The sequence below is a fragment of the Lontra canadensis genome, unplaced genomic scaffold (assembly GCF_010015895.1).
Source record: "Lontra canadensis isolate GAN:19392208 unplaced genomic scaffold, GSC_riverotter_1.0 scaffold33, whole genome shotgun sequence".
In the NCBI taxonomy this organism is placed as follows: domain Eukaryota; kingdom Metazoa; phylum Chordata; class Mammalia; order Carnivora; family Mustelidae; genus Lontra; species Lontra canadensis.
Window position 1 is genome coordinate 18,927,816 of NW_022631027.1, and position 21,587 is coordinate 18,949,402.

Consider the following 21,587-nt stretch of genomic DNA (forward strand, 5'->3'; position numbering starts at 1 on the left):
GAAGATGTCTCTGTCCCTATCCTAGACTTCAGTGGAAATAGACTCACCAGGCCATATGTCAGTTCCAGACCCTTTCCAGCTCCACATTGAATCTCTTGACCTGTAAGTGAGATCTGAACTAGTGTTGGAGATTTGGGCAGTACTTCTCTAAATAAAAAGAAAAATGAAAGATCATGCTTGCTCTTTACCTGATGTCCCAGAAGTGGGTCATACAGCAGATAGTTGAATTAGAAAATACATAATTGCTTCTTTGATTTTGAGAATGTTCTTATTTTGTTAAACAGAAAAGCTAGTTACAGAAACAGCTTATAACATATAAACATTCATTTATATGCTCCTCTTATATTGACTATCTACTGCATGCCAGGAATTGTGCTGGATACAAAGAAAAGTAAGGTGTGTCTGGAATTATTTGCGTACACGCTCTGAGAATTCTAACTCTTGTTTTTTGATTCTTCTTCATGACTTGATTGAGATAACTCCTAATATTGCACTCAACTTGAACCTTTGTTTTCTCTAGGAAGGAATCTAGAAAACTAATGAAGAAAGCGAACTGTGTATGGGTCACTTGCTCTAAAGACCACCAATGAATTTTTCTTCTCCAGTTAATTAAACACAAAATCTCCCACCCAGTTTTTAGTGCTCTCTAAAGTCAACTTCACCTTGTATGTTTAAATTTCTCTCCTACCACCTTGCAGCCTCCCAAACATTAGGTTTGTCTTCATCTTTACAGATAGACTTACATGATTTATCTTGAATAGATTCCATGACATTTCTGGACCTCAGTTTCCTCATCTGTAGAATTAGAATAACACCTGCTTTATAGGTAATGATGAGGATTAAATGAGAGGACAATGATAAAGCCTGTCTGACAATTATTAAACATGAAAGTTGTTCAATGATTATTGATCCCGTCTCCATACCAAAAACAGAATGTCTTCCTCACCAATGCAAATCTGAGACATCTTTGAAAACCGAAACTCTGCCTGCTCTAAATTCTTCATCGTGACTTTCTGGCTTTTGTACTTCTTTTTAACAACACATTTTTACATGTATTATCTGCATATTAGAATATTATTAGCTGCTATTTCATTCCTATATAACGTACATAAAATAGCCCTCTACAGTACATTGTCTTATTTTCAAACTAATACATCTCTCTCAATTTTATCTTGCCTCTACATTATAGCTGATAAGAATCAACCTTATTATAAACTAATCTATAAGATCTAGCATAACGCTAGGCACATGATAGCTGCTTGTTGTTTTGTCATTTAATTTACTTTGGTTCATGATGGTGGCTCTGGTAGGCTAACAGTCACTTCCACCATACAAATAAATGAAGATTATATTTATTGTTGATAATACACCAAGAGTGTTATCAATATAATAAATATTGGTATGTTATTATACATATACACTCATACACACTCCCTCAGGTGTGAATTTGGATAAGAAAATTTAGAAAAAATTTATTTCAAGTTTGGAAATGCTGAGAAAAAAACATCTGAGGGGAGAAAAAGGAAGGAAATCAGTTGAAAAGAAGAAATACAAAGGAAGAAAAAGAGTTGTTTTAGTTCAGTGAGCCCCAAAATAACACCACTTATGGCCCAGACCATGGCCAAGTTTTATGAGCCTGGAGTGTATGCAGTTCTGGGGGTCCTCTTTTAAAAAAAGAAATGGCAAAACTTCAAACACGAAATTAGGTAGCAGGCCTAAGAAGCACCATGTGCCTCTGAGGCGTAAGCTTCATTAGCTTCCTAATGAATCAGCCTCTGGAACTAGGTAGGATTTTTTAGGACCTCTGTGAGTAGGAAAGCCACTTAAGCTGCAGCACAATAAATGGACACCACTTCCTTCTTTCCCAACAGACTTGTTCCTCACCCATTTCCACTCACCACATCTTACATTTTTCCAAGGGTTTGTACCATAAGGCACTTCTATGACCAGGCATTGTAAAAATTATAACCTCCCCATTCGTGGCTTCTTCCCTCCATTTTTATTTTATTCTCCATAATTGCCTGAGAACAAATCAAACCCTTGATGTTCAGCTACAACCGTAAACTCAGAAGGATGCTGTGGGTTGGAGAAGTGAGCTAAGGTAGGATGAGGAAAAGAGATCTTCAGCCTAAAGCCATCAGCTGTGACTGATGGAGAAAAATAGGATGAAATGAACACCAGGAAAGCACTGGGACATAATTGTAGTCATGCCATTTGTCTATGTCCTCCAACCTCACCAGAAGTCCCCAGTAACTGTATCAATCACACACACACACACACAGGCAGTCTGTGCTGGGAGTTGGACTGCTTGGTTTTTGTTTGGTTTTATTTTGATTTACCCAGTATATGACATTATACCAATTCATCTACAACATAGGATGCCAGATGGTTCTTTAAGCTTGGTGATCTGTTTGACCCCCCAGCCCAATCACCAGCCTATGGGCACTTCCCTCCGATCTTACTCCATTCTATCAAACCTACTTAATTTAGCCTATTTTCTCCTGTATTCCTGCTTTCTTTATTTTTCTTATTTTCATAAATTTTTGTTACATCCTTATTATGTGGTAGTTCTTCTCCTCACAGAACTCTGGTTGGGGGAAAACTAGACAATTGAAATTTAATATGATGAATTGCATGATAATGCATATGGTCCACTGTACGGTACATATAAATACACACGGGTTGGTGTGATTGATTCATAAAGTGTGAATATGAGTGAGTAAAAAAGAAAAAAGTATGGAGGCCAGACCTTGAAGGACCTTACAAGCTAGGCTAAGGAATTTGAACTGTATTCCTCAAGGTGATGTGAAACCCATTAAAAAGACTTAAGAAGGGTGCATGATACAGTCAGATTTGGATTTTGGAAAGTCCACAGCAGAAGCTATAAAAAGAATAGATTGCAAGAGGATAGTATAAAATAGAAAGAGTTCATTTAAGAAGATATTACAGTAATTCAGGAGAAAAATATTTTTTAAATATTTAAAACATTAAAAAACTAAAGAAAACATTGGCAGTGTGAACATAACTATGGTGATGGGTTGCATCTAGAGAAATTATTTGGCCGGTAAACCGGTTGAGGATAAAGAAGAAAAAAAGATCATTCCCATGTTTCCTGCTTAGGACATGGAAGAATTTGATGTCATTCTCAGAATCAATAAATACAGAAGGAGGAGCATTTCTAGTACTAACTACTAATCACTGAGCACCAAGTGCATGCCAAGGAGATGCTAAACACTTAACATACATTATGTGATTTTTTCTCAAGTTAATATCATGAGGTACATATTATTATATTGAATTTAAAGAAAAAGAAATCAAGGCTCTAAAAAGTCAATTCACTTGTCCAAAATTACATAATAGCTAAGTGGTAGAGCTGGAATTCAAACCTAAGCAGACCTAACCCAGAGCCATGGTTCTTAGAAACGTTAAAACAGTGTTTAGCAAATGTGGTCCAGAGGTTATCTACATCAGATTCATTGAGGATAATTGTCAAATTAGGCTCCTGGGTCCAGCCAAGTCTATTAAAGTGGCAATCCTGATGGGTGGAGACAGGACTCACCAGGTATTTCTCATGCACTTTAACATTTATATAACTACAACAGTACATACTATATATTACAACTTGGTAGAAGGAGGATGGCAAATTTTCTTTTTATATGGATATTTTAGTATATGGGGCACACCACCCAGATTGCCGTAGGGGTGGAGTGCAGCAAATGTTTTCAGGCTGGAATTTGACGCTGGGATGGTTTAAATCACGATTCTCAGTGTTGGTAAAGCTAGTTTTGCTGCAACCTCTCCAAGGTGGTTTGGATGAAGTATCATATGCAGGAAAGGTAGTGGGATGGGATAAATTGTCACTGAGCTGAGCTGTCCCCCAGATCCCCACTCCTTTTCTTGTTTAGTGGTTTTGACACATACCTCCAAATTTGCCCCAAGCATGAAATGTTTTTGCGTGTTTTCCTAAAAAATGCTTGTAAATACTTTTTGCATTTTATTCCATAAAATGTTTTTAATATATGATTAATTTTGTAGCAGGGGGTGAAACAGACACTCCAGGAAGTCACACTGTGTTGTTGGTGACTCTATTTATCCTCAAGAACACCCAGTGCTCTCTCTAGGAGCATGTCACCAATTGGAGGATCATGTGATTGTCGCCAGATAGATCTAGTCTCCATTAGCAAATTGCAAACCTTTTCTTGTAGAATTTCCATGTTCTTCACAATGTTTTTAACACGGTAGGCAACCGCTAAACAGCTAATGAATGTGGAAGGGAGGAGTTTGAAAGAAATAAGGTGTATGAGAAATCAGAATAGACTTACCAGAAACCAGTCATTTTTGAAAAGTGCCACATTAGGAAGTTCTCTTCATACCTCTCACGGTTAAGTGATCACTTCAACAGAAGATGCTTTGGTCTTCCTAAACTCTCCTACAGAAAATCTGGAGGCTTTCAGAAAATGGACTTGAAGTGGGTCGTGGACTTGTTTTCCCATTCGAAAGAGGAAGGAACCAGTTTTTGAGAATCGAGTCAGAACTTTCAGGATCCAAAGTGTTCAAACCAATTCTCACAGTACACGATAATGTCAGACTCAGAACAATCCCATCTTCATGATACTTTAACTCCCTTAAGTTACTTTAACTTAAAATGCTGACCGTCCCACTTCAGCTTTGTGTTATTAACATCTAAGCGTCTGTTTTAAGATTATCAAAAGGCAAAACACAGTACCAAAGATTTTTAAGTAATATTTTTTTAAGACAGAAGATTTTAAAAAGCAATTTCCCTACCTGTTATGAACGTGTCACGTCACTGTAGTGTTTTTCTGCAGACATTCGCTATCTAACTTGATGCCATTACTATCTATTTCTTCTTCAGTCCATGTGAAGTAATGATTTGGCCTGCTATATAGGAATCCGTTTTTGTGGCTCCTGTGGCTTGAGAATGTATTTGGTTCCTTCTTAGAAACTTGGTCATCTTGATCTGTGTAGCCTTCACCAGTTTGAGAATCCTGACCATAATCCTCTGTGGGAATTCAGACAGGTGTCTATTATGGCCCATAATCTGCGATATGGCCTATAGTATTCTTGTTGCAGAAAGGTTAAGCCCTCCCGTCTTTATTCCTGAGTAAAAAAGTCCACATGGTGTTAGTATCCTCAGGGAGCAGACTGAAACAAGCAACAGCTTCAATCAGGCCTTAAGTCTGTGTCTATGCCAGAAAGAAATCTTTGTGATGAGCAAAGGGCTCCATTAGAAAACAGAACTGTTGGTTTTTAGTTCAGGAGTTACAAGAACAAAACTCTTTATCCTCTATTATGCTTAGAGTGGCCATATTTCCCGAAGCAAAATTTGGCCCTCATGCTCTGGCAAATATAAAGGTACATTTGTCGCAGCACTTTCAGAATATCTAAAGTTGGGACAGTCCCATAATATTCAAGGCTATGTTGTTACTGTGTGTATACCCCACACTGGGACCCAACATGCCAATTAATGGGGCGAGTTATAAGTGAGATTGCACTGCGAATGGTAGAGATTACTGCCCTTGATGTACAAAGGGATAATGAACAACTGGAAACATGCTACCTTGTGGATCTACCTGAGAACAGGAAGAGTTTATCCCCATAGCTGTGTGTCATCAAGGACTGTCGGTACTGGGGGTGCTGACAATTACCTTTCAGATTTCTGGAGAAGGTATCCACCATCTTGAATTACACATACCTATGGTCCTGATTTCTCTTGTTCCTTCTATCGCCAGTAACAAAGCTGTAAGACCTAGAAGGAGCACCTCAGCCTCAGTGATGAGATTCAGCTCTTAGACTCAGAATAGTCTGAGAGCCTTCAGAAGAGTCATAAAAGAAGGGCCTTCCTGTCTTATAGCCAGGCAAGAACCCAGTTCCAAGAAAGGATTGGGAGCAGGGGTTCCTAACCACCAAAAATTAGACCAATGAAAGAGAAGAAAAGGAAACCATCTCCTCAATCCTCAAGATGATAGCCTAGCCCAGCAGTTAAAACACGGTGCCCATGGTTCATCTATCTGAGAGATGAGCAGTAGATTATACTGCCCGGTCCTTTACCCTTTTATAGCCTTGCACTGGCACTGGCAAAGACAGTGATACCTATTGCAAAGTCACAGAAACAGGTTGGGAGAGCTATCCCAGGATACTGTTTCTGCTCCCTTTACCTATGTGTCTTTTTTTTTTTTTTAATGTCACTTAGTGATCAAACATGCAAGGACGCGCCAGATGCAAATGGGTGTGAGGCAGTGCCACTTCACTGTTTTTCACGATCAGTGTAAGTGTTAACGCAAATGCTTCTCATCACGACTTGTAAGTACATGTCTGCTTGACATGTAACATACAGTTCAGTGGAAGACCTCTTAGGAGAATTCCGACATTTCCAACTGTCATTCCCAATAGTCTGCCAATAAGGTAAAGCTTGGAAGGGGAAGTTCAAAATGGTAGGAACCACAAGTATTATGTTAGTACTGCTTATGTAGGGCTTTCTTTTTTAACTCTGAAAGGTCTAGCAGATCTCGGTTGAAAGGATATGCTTGTCAAAGGATCTCTTGCCAGAAGGAAGGTAATTCTATCAATAGACACCATAAAAACACATCTCAAATTTTTATTTATCCTTTTAAGTTCTGAAAGCACGTTAAGGAAGAATAACATTCCACGTTGGTTACAAAGTGCTAATTAATAACTAACTTCAGTTCTCCCAGAGGTAAAATATTCACATTGTTTTTTAATGAAATTAAGCATCACAATCTTCATCTTCTAATTGTTATAAAAACATTTAGCAACAATATCTGTTTAATTATTTAGGCATCTCTTAATGGTGTAAATATTATCAGCGCAGTCATAAATATTTTCTGCTTTGTCCATAGACAATCAGTTAAGGATCTGTTGCTTGTAGGACTTAAATTAAGATCTATTTAAAGCTGCCTGCTGGCCACAAAATAATTACTTACACTTGCTAATGCTTGAATCTGTTAGATTTAGCTTCAAGAGGAGTTCTTTGCTTTCACAAGTAGGAGAAAGTTATTTTTCTTATAGAAATTTCATTGTTAATGGTATTAGGGAGGATTAGGGTGGGGTTGAAGTTGTTGAAAATTTAATTAATCTAATCCTTTTAACAGTAATTGTTTTCATATTGATGATTCTCTGTAACAACAGTATTACAGATCACACCCATATGAAATATTTACACGAAATATTTTAGCATGTAATCTCTCCTCCAGCTTTCTCTTTCCAGAACAGTAAGGTTTTCAGCTCAATCTTCAGCTTTCTCTTTTTTTCTTAATCTCTTACTACAAATGCAGGCTTTTTTCTTAGGGGACCAAAATGAAATCTTTTTTTTTTTTTTCTCCCTATTAATTTTCTCTCAGTATCATCATCTCTCAGTAAGTTATGTTAATGATCATCAAATCATGAATCTTCTAAAAGAGTATGAGGGCTATGAAATAAAAATGGTTCAATTGATTTTGGCGGAGGGACAGGGGGATCTACAGCCATTTGGTATAGATTCTCATTAGAAATGATTTGTTTACTCATCCATTTCAATAAATTGCTATGCTGCTGAAATTATCACTAAGAGTAGAGTCAGATGAAGGACAAAACTGTCATTCTGGTCAAACTCTGATCATCTCCGGTGTAAACTGGGAATTGTTCTTAATCTGCTCAAATGTCACATTATCCAAGAGAGACTTTCTCTGACCTCCCAATATAAAATTACAGTCAGTATCTCTCCTCCAACACCATTCTCCCCTTTAATTGGTTTTATTTTTCTCCAGAGAAATTGCCACCTAGTAGCATTATGGGACACGATGTATTTGTTTCTTTAGTGCATCTCCCCCAACTAAAATGGAAGCTCTGCTGAAAGCCAGGACTGGGATTTGTTTAGGACTGCATCTTGAAAGTCAAGACAAGGGCCTTAAATATAGTAGTATAGTGGGCAATCAATAAATAATTATTGCATGCATGAAACTTTTTTCTCATTTTTCAGGTGCTTAAAGCACAAAATCAGTGCAAAGCAATAAAATTGTCTCCTTGTCCTGGCATGCATTTTGATGGCTGACAATTTGATGTAAATGGAAGCATTTATCCTGAGCTCGCTGTCCTGCTGAGCCCCAGTGGAAGGGTGTCCTTGGGGAACAAAAGCAGAGGAGTGCTTTGTGTGGCCATGTCTTCATTATAGGACTAAAACTTTGAGTTGTGCAGTGCTATCTGGCATCCACACATAATACAAAGAGTAATACAAAGCAGAGTATCTCAAAGGATGTTCTCCAGAGCACCACTTCTAGGGCATAGAAAGAGGGGTTACTAAAGCGAAAAAGAGCTCTATGGTCAATTAAAGGTTCTGAAACTAGGTATTACATGAAGCTAAGGAAGATTCATAACTTCAGGATATCTCAAATGTATGATAATGTTCATTTGGGCTCTAAAACCCTTGGACTTTTCCTTTCTACTACCAATCTGGTTTCTAAGACCGGGTTCCATCACGAGTAACACCATTGACTTGAGAACTGTAAAAGGTCAGGGCAGGGGCAGGACACATGGGTCTTGGCTCAGTCCCTTACTCACCTTTTTATATGACCATGGGCAACTTAGAGAACACTTCTCTATGCCTCAGTTTTCTCTTCTGTAAAGTAGCAGAAGAAAGGATTACCTGGGATAATGTATATAAATGGTCTGACCCCTAAGTTCTAAATAATGATAGTTATTGTCAACACATTTTACCAAATGTAGCAACAAATACTTTTTAGGTAGATATCCTCAAGTCTATTTCTTAAGACATAAAACCATATATGGGTTTGCTAGGATCCACCCATATCCAGAATCAGCCTGCTATGTCTCCCTCTCTGTCTCAGTACCCTATCCCCCTTTGAGAAAATCTGCACATCGATGGTGAAGTCCAAGAAATGCCATCTTCCAACATGACTTAATACAAATGTCTAATAACTCACCCTGGTGTATCCTGCAGAGCTGATTTCCTGTGTTTTGATGCCCTTGACCTCAGATGAAGATGCTTTTGTCAGGAGGAAGGTGGTAGCATCCAAGTTAATGATTGTGCAGATGGCTACATGCTGGTCCATTTTGAAGTGACCATATTTTTTCAGTAAATTTCAACTGAAGGTGTGATTTGTGTAAATCTGACCCCTTCCAGTAAAATGTGCATTTACATATATTTAGAATTTTTAAATCTTGACAGATTCCACAATATTTATAGCCCTCCATAAAAAGCCTTTGCCAGTTTTCAGAGCTTTGCCTTTGGCTCTCTGGTATGCTTAAGAGAGCTTAAATAATAATAAATTTGGTGATATATTCCACCTGGAACAGAAACTTATTTTCCCCCCTTGGCTTGTTTTGAAGGGGATACTATAAATAGTGCCACAGACGCTGGGATCAGGAATAGGGAATTGAAATTCAAGAAAGAAGTACAGAAACATTTCCATTATCACTGATGCCTTGAATGTATTTTTAAAAGAGTTCTGTTCCTCAAATAATGTACCTTCTCTCCTTTCTCCTACCCCATCTCAATTATACTTAAGTCCCCCAAACCTGTTGCCAGCTTTAAGATTCAGTTGCACTAATGGGGAAAAAAAGAGTGAAAGTATTAGCTGACATAGAAATTGCCTCTAGAGAGGCCAAAGCAATTCTCCAGTGTTCATCTCACATTTCACGGGAGTCAGCTGGTAACTGAGCGTCAAGGTCTAAAGTGTAAATTCATTATTTGAGACCCAGCTCATGCGTCCTGCAGGTATGATGAAAAGCTCTCAGTTCATGAAAAAGAAAAAAAAAAAAAAAGTCTAATTGTAATTACAAGAGAAAGCCTAAGGACAATGTCAGAGGGTCGATTCTTTCACCCATCCGTGCTTATAATTACCCAGTAGAGGATTAGGGAGAAATGCCTGAATAGTTGACTCCAAATGATATCATTTATTTTCTTAAACACAAAATAAACAAGAATCAGGGAGCCAGCTGTTTGCCGTGGAATCATCTGATGAAAACTGAAAGCAGCCATTAAGTGTAGCATAAGTGGTGTTATAACTTGTTGGGATTCAAGATTTATTTCCAGCTTCTTGTTTGAGTGGAGGGTGAAGGAGACAGCCCTTGTCCGGGGGAAGTAATAGTAATGGCTAACATCCCTGGACAGCTGACTCTGGGCCGGCCCAGAGTAACACATTAAGTGGCTGTGGCGCATACTTCTCATTAAGTACTGGATTTTCCTGTCCTCGTAACTTGGAGCATGCCCCTGCCCCAAGTCTTTCCTGTGCAATCCCCTCGCCTCTAGCTAATAGGATGGCAGATGTTTGGACCAAACCCCAGAGCCTGTAGTATACCACATTTTAATGATTTGTGGTGAACAAAGTAAATGCTTTAAGAACAGGCTTTATGAAGCAGGGGCCTAGTTAAGTATGATGGATTTGAGGCAAACCAAGAAGAAGCTGAATGTTGTATGGGGGTATTGTTTCCCAAACAGGGCATAGGTATCTACGGTTCATTGCTAATTCTAAAGGTTTGCTTGAAAAATGACTTTTTAAAGAACTGCGCTCTTGAGGAACGTCCTTGAGGCATGGAGGGATTTCCTTGATTTTCTAAAGCATCTTTCTGAGAGGACGCCGAGGTATTGAGCTGTTAGATAGTTGCTCAGTGTCTTTGTGCTTCTGGGACCACATTATAGGTCTAACACATATGGGATAAATAAACTGTTTTCATTTCTTAAAGCCCATGGAAGGAAACCAGACAAGAAAATTACCATATTGCCTCATTTTTTTTTTTTTCAAGGCTTTTAAAAAGGAGAATCCAGTGAGGGCAAATAAAAATGATTACTGCAAACAGGGTCCCACCCTTTCCTTCCTTGCTAGCCTTTTACTCAGCAGCAGCAATGGCAAGAGTTGTGTCAAACCAGTGTTTTGATGCACCCTCTTCTGTTCTTCTTCCATAGGGCAACCCCTACATGTGCAATAATGAGTGTGATGCAAGTACCCCTGAGCTGGCGCACCCCCCTGAGCTGATGTTTGATTTTGAAGGAAGACATCCCTCCACGTTTTGGCAGTCTGCTACTTGGAAGGAATATCCCAAGCCTCTCCAGGTTAACATCACTCTGTCTTGGAGCAAAACCATTGAGCTCACAGATAACATAGTTATTACCTTTGAATCGGGGCGTCCTGACCAAATGATCCTGGAGAAATCTCTCGATTACGGACGAACATGGCAACCCTACCAGTATTATGCCACAGACTGCTTAGACGCTTTTCACATGGATCCCAAATCTGTGAAGGATTTATCACAGCGTACGGTCTTAGAAATCATTTGCACCGAAGAGTACTCTACGGGATATATGACAAATAGCAAAATAATCCACTTTGAAATCAAAGACAGGTTTGCATTTTTTGCTGGACCATGGCTACGCAATATGGCTTCTCTCTACGGACAGCTGGATACAACCAAGAAACTCAGAGATTTCTTTACAGTCACAGACCTGAGGATAAGGCTTTTGAGACCAGCAGTTGGGGAAATATTTGTAGATGAGTTACACTTGGCACGCTACTTTTATGCGATCTCAGACATAAAGGTGCACGGAAGGTAAGAAAACATCTGTCTGACTGGAATGAGAGTGGTTGTTCAAAGAAACTGCCAGTATGTTGGTCCCACAGCTTAGAGAGACATGATCCATTTTCTACTACAACATTTCCTCAGGAACACAGTCTAGGAGCTAGGTCTGGAGAAATTTGAGACCCTTCTTACTCAGCAGTAATTTGTGATCCCAGACTCACTGTCACTGAACCTGAACCTGGCAGAATTCCTTAGAATTTAAACAGAAGGGGAGGAAAAAAAAATTAGCATCTTATTTGAGTCCAAGGAACTCCCTAGATCAGGGGGTGGTTTAAATCTTTAAGACAGTGAAGCCAGGGGGAACAAAGCCAGCTGCTGTTTAAAAGATACCAAAAAAACAAGAAATACATCTTTCCATTGTTTTCAAATGCCAGATAGGATTTCAACGTGGTATCTCTCGCCGTTTACGTTTCATTGCATTGCACAAAGCACAGTTTCTGAATTGTGAGTTATATCCCTTTAAATTTATTAAATCAGAACCAAAAGCACTTAAGAAGCACAATGCATTTCTTAAAAAGGAGTGAACTCTGCTTTTCGGGGTTTTCATGGTTATTGCCTTAAAAAGATATGCTGCCATTTAAATATGGACCTGAGGGAGACTCCCTTCATTTTTGGGGTCAAATACAGATGGACCAGAGTTTAAAACCATTAGTGGTCACCGTCAGGCATATCTTTGGTTTTGATAATACATCAGAGACACACTTGAGCAAGTTTCCAAGAATTTTGAGGATGCTTTAATGAAAAACTCAGGTAATAAGAACCGGGACCTCTAAGGTAGAGCTGTTCAACCAGATTTCTTAACTGTGGTATGGTTGGTAACCAAATAACCAACTGACAGGAGTTGAAGCATGAAGTAATTTGTTGAGAAAACCAAAAATCAGTGAGGTATACAGCAAAATGGAAAAAAGAGAAAGCAAAGCAATAATCATTCCAAAAATGCTGAGAGAGCTTCAAGTCAGAATAGATGAGTTTAAGAATATAAATGGCCCATAAATCATATAGGTCTCATTAGGCAATCCTAAAATTTAAACAAATACAGCAGGCTCCATTAAGTGAATTGGCATCCAACATTCCTTAAGATAGCCCAATCCTCAGAAACTGGAGAAGTGTTGAGACTCCCTGGTCTTTCTGAGAGTTGACTCAACCTATCTTTTTGATAATAGTATTGTAACTGTACAGTAGAAGGAAGGAGAGGCCACTGATGTTAAGGTGAAAGTCGTAACGGGCACACAGAATGGAGTGGTGGGCATGACCTCAGTGTGGTAGTAGAGGTTTCAGATTCTGAACTGTGGGAAGCAGCAGGAACTAGATGTTCCTCCCGGAAGAGTCAGGAGTCTTTAGCAATGGAGCCTCTTTAAAAACCACTAACTAAGATCTTGGTGACATACGATGAAGATTTCTTGAAAGCAGAATAGTATTTCTGCGAGCAGTAGGCACTGGTACAGCACTGAACTTGTAGGTTGCAGGGTGTAGAGGAAGGCCTACAGATCAGCAGGTCACAACCAGAGGACAATCTGGAACTGGGGCCTGAAATATGAATTGGCTATTTATAGTAAAATGTAGCCATTATACTCCTAAATATTTTTGTAAGTCATCATCAGTTTCCAGTTCTTCTTCTTGGGGACTATGATATATAAAAATAATGGATGTTGATATTGTTAACCATAACATTCTACAACAAAGTAACAAGTATTCAGTTCATCTACAAGAATAAGTGTCAAAATTCATAAGCTGAGGTTTGAATTTAAATCCTAGTGTGATCTTCACTGTTAGATAAAATCATCTAATTCAGTTTTCCTGCAGTTTGAGACATTTATAATCCAAGCCAAAATCCTTAGAGTCCAACTTCTGCAAACATTGTCTCATCTTCCACTGGTAAAGAAGTCAGTTGTGTGAAGCTTTTGGTTGGGAAGTAAACATTGTTGGAGCTTATTTGTGTTACTGCACATTCATTTTTTTTAAAAGATTTTATTTGTTTATTTGACAGACAGAGATCACAAGTAGGCTAAGAGGCAGGCAGAGAGAGAGGAGGAAGCAGGGTCCCCACTGAGCAGGGAGCCAGATGCAATGCAATGCGGGGCTTAATTCCCGGACCCTGGGATCATGACCTGAGCTGAAGACAGAGGCTTTAACCCACTGAGCCACCCAGGTGCCCCTGTACATTCATTTTTCTTTCCTCTGATTATTTAAAAAAGACGGTGTAAATACGCTTTAAAGTGACATTTTTATTAAAGTGAATAAAATTAAATATTAAAGTGAATAAAAATTAAAGTGAATTTTTATGCCTTCTCTATGGGGGTCAAAGATACTATCCCTTAAAAGTGGCATGTTAGGAAAGTAGACTCCCACCAGATTTACCACTTTTCTTTTATCTATGATCCTGCTAGTACCCTCCAACTGCATCTCATGGGCCTGGGGAAGTTGCAGGAGACATTCTCCCTTCTCTGGGACTCACCTCTGCCATCTTTTCCTGTTCACCAGTCAACTCTAAGCTAATGAGGAAGCAGCTGGGCAAGAGGGAAAGGTCCAGTAGAGGTGAGCTCCTTCCATAAGGGCCCCCTCAATCACCTCTAAACTCTGTCCAAATTCCTCAGGGCAAAACTGATGCTGGCGTGTACCATGCTAGGCACCAGATGGCTGGGGTATTTTTATCTTAGGGGTGAGACTACGGAAGCAAGGCCTGACGGCTCAGGCGTGTCTCCAGCTTTTAAGTTATATAAGGGAAATGGAGGCAGTAAAGAGAGCGGTTGAGCCACCCCTGGTGCATGAGCCTTTCAGTACAGTCTGTACATTTTACCCTTGAAAACTTCAGTAGGATTAGTGGTCTAGGTCGTCTGTTTCATAGGTAGCAAATCATCTGTAGAAAGATTGAATATTAATTGATGATACCCAAAGGAAAGTTCTAAGGGTTCCTTTTCAAAGACGTCATCAATAGAAACTTTCCAAAATATAACAGGCCTTTGTCTCCCTCAGCCCTCTCTCTACCATCCCTGAAATGACTGCCGCACTTAACACACCATTACGTGAATATATCTGATCATTAGAAGGATATTTTTGACTTCTTACTCTACTACTACCCACACTGTAATGTGGGAATTGGTGTGAATTATTTGGGGAAAGTGGGCAGATATCCATAAGAGATACAATACAAGCAATACAAGATTTTTCAGCTATGAAACAAACACAGGTAGAGAATCTTTGAATTGACAATTAATTCCAATTCTCAGCTTCTCATGCACGTGTGCACATGGCTTTTGTGTTTCATACTGGTTACTATTTGGTGTAAAAGTAATATTTTGATTGTTATTAGAAGAATGTAGCATTTATGTTCCTTTTAGCATGCCACACATCACATACCTATTTACTGGTGACAAAAACTATAATCCCATCATAAAAATTTTATGCCTCTTTGGCTGCATACTTATTTTGCTTCCATTTACTCCCTCTCATTGTGTATTTATTAAGATAATGGAGGGAAAAGAGGAAACATGGCTGTTGGCAATCTCAGCGACTCCATAGTACTTACATTGTTCAATAAACCTAATAATCTTCATGAACTAATTCTGACTTATGGTTGTCCTACTTCAGTAAATCAGGGTGATTTTCTCTAGTGAATAATAGACAAGTGCAGTGTGCCAGTACCTTAATTAAAGAGTGGCTCTCTTAGTCTTGATCTCATTTTAATTTACAGGGTAATACTACAATAATATCACTAATGGAAGGTACATTAAAGGGCATCAAGTAGCATTAACTGTATTAAATTATGGTACTTGTGTTAATTAACTGTTGAAGCAAGATGGTTCTAATGGCCAAAAAGGTCGTCTAATGCATAAATAAAATCTACCCAGATGAGAGGTGAGAGGAGAAATGAAGAGTAGATATTTGTTCTGAACATCTTTTTATACAGACAGGGAGTTCAATTCATAGGCTGTTAAACATAGTTAATGTCCAAAATGTTTTCTTAGTCACACAATTAGAAATTTTGATTTTTAAATATTTTGTTTCCTTCTAAGCTTTCCATAATTAAATTAGTTGAAAAGTTGAACACTATCTTTGTCAGATGCATAGGTTTTGTAGTCTATTAACTCAGCATTATTTATTGTTTCTTTGAGATGAACAGTTTCAAGGAAGCAATGTGATTTATTATAATAATTGTTAAATCTGAAAGACAAACGAACATTTGACAATGCGCTCATTTATCTGTAATATGTGCTACCAGCAATGTATCAGGCTACTGATTTCAGACATAAGATAATAGAAAATCTTTTTCAACCTCAAAAACTTTAGGATGGAATTGTCAGAACTTTTCTCAGTGACCTAGAAAACTCTAATCCACATCTCCATTACTTGCCTCATTACACAATATTTCTGAACATAATTATCAATAATTTTTTTCATAATTTTTATCATAATTTTTTTCTCTGTGGTGTTTATTCATTTCTTACCCCTTGCTGTGCCAGCCCAAACACCTCACAGGTAGTTAGCTATTAGCCCAAGCACCTCACAGGTAGTTAGCTGTCCCTTCCTGTTTACAGAATTGATTTTGTCTTCTGTGCCCCATTGTTTATCTCCAAGATAAACAAGATAAACGGGGACTGATGCTGGCTTAGATAGTGGGTATATAGAGATGCACAAGGCATAGTCAACGCTCTCAAGGAGCTGAAACCAGAATGGGCACAGACATGGGGGCGGGGGAAGCAACTTGGGTCCAGTGCTTTTGCCACGTGAATGTGATGACAGGGAAGGCTCTACTAATATAATCTGCAAAACCTAGGAAAAGCTTTGATGAGGATGTCACACTTGCATGGCAACTTGAAATCAGTGCTGTGGAATGCCGAGTAGCCAGGGTGGAATGGCTGTTCTGGGTGACCAGTTATGCTTAAGAACAGCACAGCCTGTTAAGGAAATCCAGATAGTTGGGAACTGGCCTGAGTGGACAAATCCTGGGGAAGCCCTTCTATCTTCTCTCTGTGGATCTTCAGCGTTTCCAGGAAGCATTGAAGGATTCTGGCATCTTAGCCTCTGAGCTCCCCATGTGCTAGGAAATCTAAAATGATGTGGATTCTCATAGAGCAACGAAGTACAGGTGAGAAACATGGTAAAGCAATGGTATTAGAGGATATTTCAGTGAGCTGTAGTTAGTGAGGAACTTCATAAGACAAGGACAGCAGCAACGTGGCTCAGCAGGAGAGCAGCTGTAACTCCCAAGTCCTGATGCCCAAATCGGGAATCCAGAAAATCTCCCTAAATCCCACAAAAGCCATCATCACATAAGGGTTTGAAAGAGCTATGTACGAAGTCAATAGAACTTGGTGACCAATCAGATTTTGAATAAAGAAGGGCTGAAGGAAATACTTTGGTAGGAATCCCAATGATGAATCCAGTCAAGGATTTAAAAGTACTGCTCTGCTGTTGCAGAGAGACGTTTGAGATAGAAGTTTAAGTTTGAAAATTACCACCTTCCTTGTGATGGTTGAAGTTCAGGGAATGGAAGACAATGATATAATAGGGTGTTTTCCCTTGTAATTATAAATGACTATGGTCACTTACAGAACATTTACAGAACTCTGGAATACTATCATGTAAGATGTAATTTCTGTTGGAAATTGAGAAATAATCAGGGAATTAGGAGGAAATCAGAAAAGAGGGATGAATTAAGGTCATTCAATAGCCCCCATTAATATTTAAGTAACGACCCTTTACATTTGTTGAGCCACCCAGGCGCCCTGACCCTTTACATTTGTATGGCACTCCGGTTACAAGGTTCTTGGCAGGTACCTTCTTTTTTTGAATCTTCACAAGAAATTTGTGAAGCAGGCAGGTAAGTAACTCCACTTTTCAGATGAGAAAACCGAGGAGCAGAGAAATTCCATGCTTTTTTTTTTTTTAAACATCCACACATAATAAAGTGACAAATCATGCTGCTAATTACAAACCTCATACTGTCTACATTATGCTCTTCCAGCCACACTAGCCTGAAGTGAGTTCAATCCATACAGAAGACCTAGAATGTTCCCAAAGGGGCCCTCTTTCAATGGCAACAACGAATCAGTGAGTCTTGTGGCTCTGCCCTTCTTGGAATGTTCTGGGAGTCACTCTCTTTATGACTCCCAGCTCTGTATTTCACTCTACCAGATTTCTATGTGTTTATCTGAACCCTAACTTCTTAACTCATCTTTATCAATTTTATAATGCATGATTGGACTAATATATCCAATTAACACATAACTAATTTCTGTGTTAGATCTAAGTGCTTATGTGTTAGATCTAAGTGCTTCACAGCTAAAATAAAATTCTGATGTTAGTTTCTTATTTTCTGAGAGGAGCAAAAAAGTAAAGAAATGAACTGAATTTTCTAAATGTTAATTTCCCCCCATATTTTTCCACAAACTTAATACCTGCAACCACTTCTGCTTAATAGGAATCATTAAACACAAAACAAACCACAGATATTAATGGATAAACTTGGAAATGACCAGCTACCCTAACTTATTTTAAGAGAATTTACCTTTCAATTGAGAATAATGTGCTTTTCCTTTTAACTTCCGTATATTAGTCCACATTATCTCTTCTGGAACTGTAGTGAATAAGTGTACTACCTCATTTCATAAATTTGCAGTCAATGATCCTATGCTCGAGTCTTTTTTTTTTTTTCAAGTTAAACGAATACTTAACCATTTTACCATCCAAATTTTTAAAATTTAATTTCAAGGGCGCCTGGGTGGCTCAGTGAGTTAAGCCTCTGCCTTTGGCTCAGATCACAATCTCAGGATCCTGGGATCGAGCCCCGCTGCATCAGGCTCTCTGCTTACCCCTCTCACTCTGCCTGCCTCTCTGCCTATTTGTGATCTCTCACTCTCTGTCAAATAAATAAATAAAATCTTTAAAAATAATAAAAAATAAAAAATAAATTTTAATTTCAAATCTCTTAAAGGAAGAATGAAGTTCAGTAAATAAGAGCACTCAGATAAAAGCTTAATAACCTTAATTAAAAATAAAAAACAGGGCGCCTGGGTGGCTCAGTGGGTTAAAGCCTCTGCCTTCAGCTCAGGTCATGATCCCAGGGTCCTGGAATAGAGCCCCACATTGGGCTTTCTGCTTAGCAGGGAGCCTGCTTCCTTTCCTCTCTCTCTCTGCCTGCCTCTCTGCCTACTTGTGATCTCTGTCAAATGAATAAATAAAATCTTTAAAAAATAAAATAAAATAAAATAAAAAAATAAAAAACAACACAAAAGAATTGCTACTTAACTCCAGTGGCAATGCTTAGAATCAAGATTTATGGTATGAACCCATTTTAAGTGGACAACTGAGTGCCATTCTGATTTGGAACATATTTCTTAAATCCTCGAGGATTTCTTGAATTATAAGGAGAATATATGCATAAGCAGCTCATTTTCCTCTGAGGTTTGTACCATTATAAGGAGAGAATGTATCTAATAATACCTCCAATTAAATTATGAACTTCATTAGTGTGCAGAAAAACAACCCAGTTTAAGAGCTTGTCTCCTTATCCTTAATTCCCCAGTGCCATAGACTTTTTTAAACTAGTGGGTCATTAAAGGAAAGATGTCTCCTTTTTAAGAAACAAAAAGATAGTTAGGCAAAACACCACGTAATTAAAGAGTGAAATAATTTCCTCCCTCACTTACTTCAGCATTCGTGTAAGAAGCTATATTCTGGCTATATCTGCATACCCCAACAATGGAAAACAGGGATGCACACAACTCTGGTGTCCAACTTCTGGAGCCGTGCTTTTAATTCTAAGACAGTGGTTGACATCTTTGGTCTCGCTGTTTTCTTTGTCCCTAGGATCAGTGTTATTTCCTGACAACTTAGGAGGTCATGGCCATTGGTTTATATTTAGTGGAAGCATTTTTGTACATATATGTAATCAGTTGTTCAGCAGAGACACCATTTCCATTCATTCTCCAGATATAAGAACAAATGTATTAATGCCATGGACTTTTTCATAGTAATGGGTTTTATCATATCAGTTTGATTGTGTGAATATGTTGATTTCATTGCAATATAGGTCTATATTTCAAGTAAGTAACTTTTAGAACTAAATATTTTAGTTTAACCAGAACTAACTGCATTGCGTATAAGATGGTTGCTATTTCTGTGTCCTTTTTATAGGTAAGAAAACTATCTGAATAAGGCCACTGAATGATTGGTGGCAATGGGGAAAGGAAAATTTTAAAATGCTTGTTTTGGGAAATGAATTTGCTCCTGAAATTCCCACTTGAAAATCATTGAGTTAATGGATAGACTAGGTTTTATTTTTTATTACTTTTTTAAGATTTTATTTATTTACTTGAGACAGAGAGAGCATGAGCACGAGCCGGGGTAAGGGCAGAGAGAGAAGCAGACTCCCAACTGAGCAGGGTGCCCAGTGTAGGATTTAATCCCGGGACTCCGTGATCATGACCTGAGCAGAAGGCAAACGCTTAACCGACTGAGCCACCCAGGCACCCCCAGAGTAGGTCTTAAATCTGTGTATAGGAGCCTCACAAATCCCAGCGGTCCACAAATCCCAATCCAGAATATTGTGTCAGCTCTTTCTTGCTTTGTGACCCGTACCCAAGACAACTGATACTGTGTTAGAAATGTATTAAGAAGGCAGAGAGTAAAACATTAGGACCTCAAATCATTTTTTGTCTTACTTTAGAAGGAAACATTGGCTGGGGGTCAAGAGAAATGGGTTCTAGCTCTAGCTTTGTTATTAATTCTGTGATCTCAGAGCAAGTCCCAAGCACTACAAGCGGAGTCTCCTCATCTACAAAATAAGAATGTTACACTGCATTTGTTTTTTGAGAATTACTCTTCAAATAAAGGTCATAGGGTCAAATGCATTTGGAAAATGTTTACATTATTTCCTTCTAGGAGAATTACAATGTATATTAGCAAATTAAAGGCCCTGGGATATCCTATGATAAAGAAACATTTCCATTTTATTTATCCAGACCCTCCCAAACTTAGCCAAAAAACATCTATTAATACCATAACTAGCGTCAATAGAAATCATGCAGGGTAACAAAATCCCTTTACTTCAGTCTCTAATGCTATTGGACTTTTCATATGATTTAAGGAAATAAATGAAAACATTGTATGTGTGTGAGTGTGTGTGTTTGAACTATTTGCAGTGCTAAGAACAGATTGATATTTTGCAGTGAGGTCTAATTTTAGCTATCATCTTTCCTATATTGTTGCTATACCGGGTAAAAAAATGAGACTATCTTAAGTATGGCCTTGATAAAGAAGTACCTTTCTTTTTTTAACTGTTGCTCTTATTTTTTGAACCTTGGGGTGTACTGTGTATCTTTCTTTAAGAATTATAGGAAATTAAGTACAGTATTGAAATAGATAGGGATATTTTTGTTTTGTTTCTAAGCTTAAGAAATTGTGATGGAAGATGCAAAGATGTAAAAAATGAAATGCCAAGTGGTACAATCTGGTCTGTTTCAGAGATAAATAGAGATGTTGGAAGATTTCTATTTCTCTCAAATGTAAGCTTTTTCAAACTCTAATTACAGCAATAAACTAAAATCATGTATTTAGAGGAAAATAAGATTAACTCATATTTAATTTTTTTTCATTTGCTTTGGAAGATATTCTGGAAACCACAGGCTGATTTTAGTTAAATGCATGTTGCCTTTCTTTTGCTCCTTAGGAATGCTAATGAATAACAAATGAGAGCCCAGTAAAACCAAAAATAGTATACAGCTAAGGGATATCACCTTGTCTAGGAATTGATTGCTGCCCTGGCTGCTTTTACTCATTTGGTTTTAGTAGAATATCAAGAAAGTGAAGCTCTTATAACATATTTGTGACATCCATGTGTAATTATTAATCTTCCAGTGTTGCTGGGAACAGAGAAGCAGTAGGGGGAGGGGGAGTCAAGAGATGATGGGAGGGAGAAGTCTACGAGGTCAGCAATTTGTCAGGTTGGAAATAGACAGCATCATGAATTCCTCCTG

At 38.3% G+C, this 21,587-nt stretch overlaps 1 protein-coding gene across 8 annotated transcripts in view; it reads left to right on the forward strand.

Annotated features, from left to right (window-relative positions):
- The window catches only part of NTNG1 (netrin G1), a 336,025-nt gene that overhangs the window by 183,667 nt on the left and 130,771 nt on the right, over nt 1-21,587 (forward strand). For all 8 annotated transcript variants that reach the window (XM_032867251.1, XM_032867256.1, XM_032867252.1 and 5 more), the window contains exon 3: nt 10,940-11,580. In XM_032867251.1, coding sequence (XP_032723142.1) covers nt 10,940-11,580 — 641 coding nt within the window. The remainder of the gene's footprint in view (nt 1-10,939; nt 11,581-21,587) is intronic.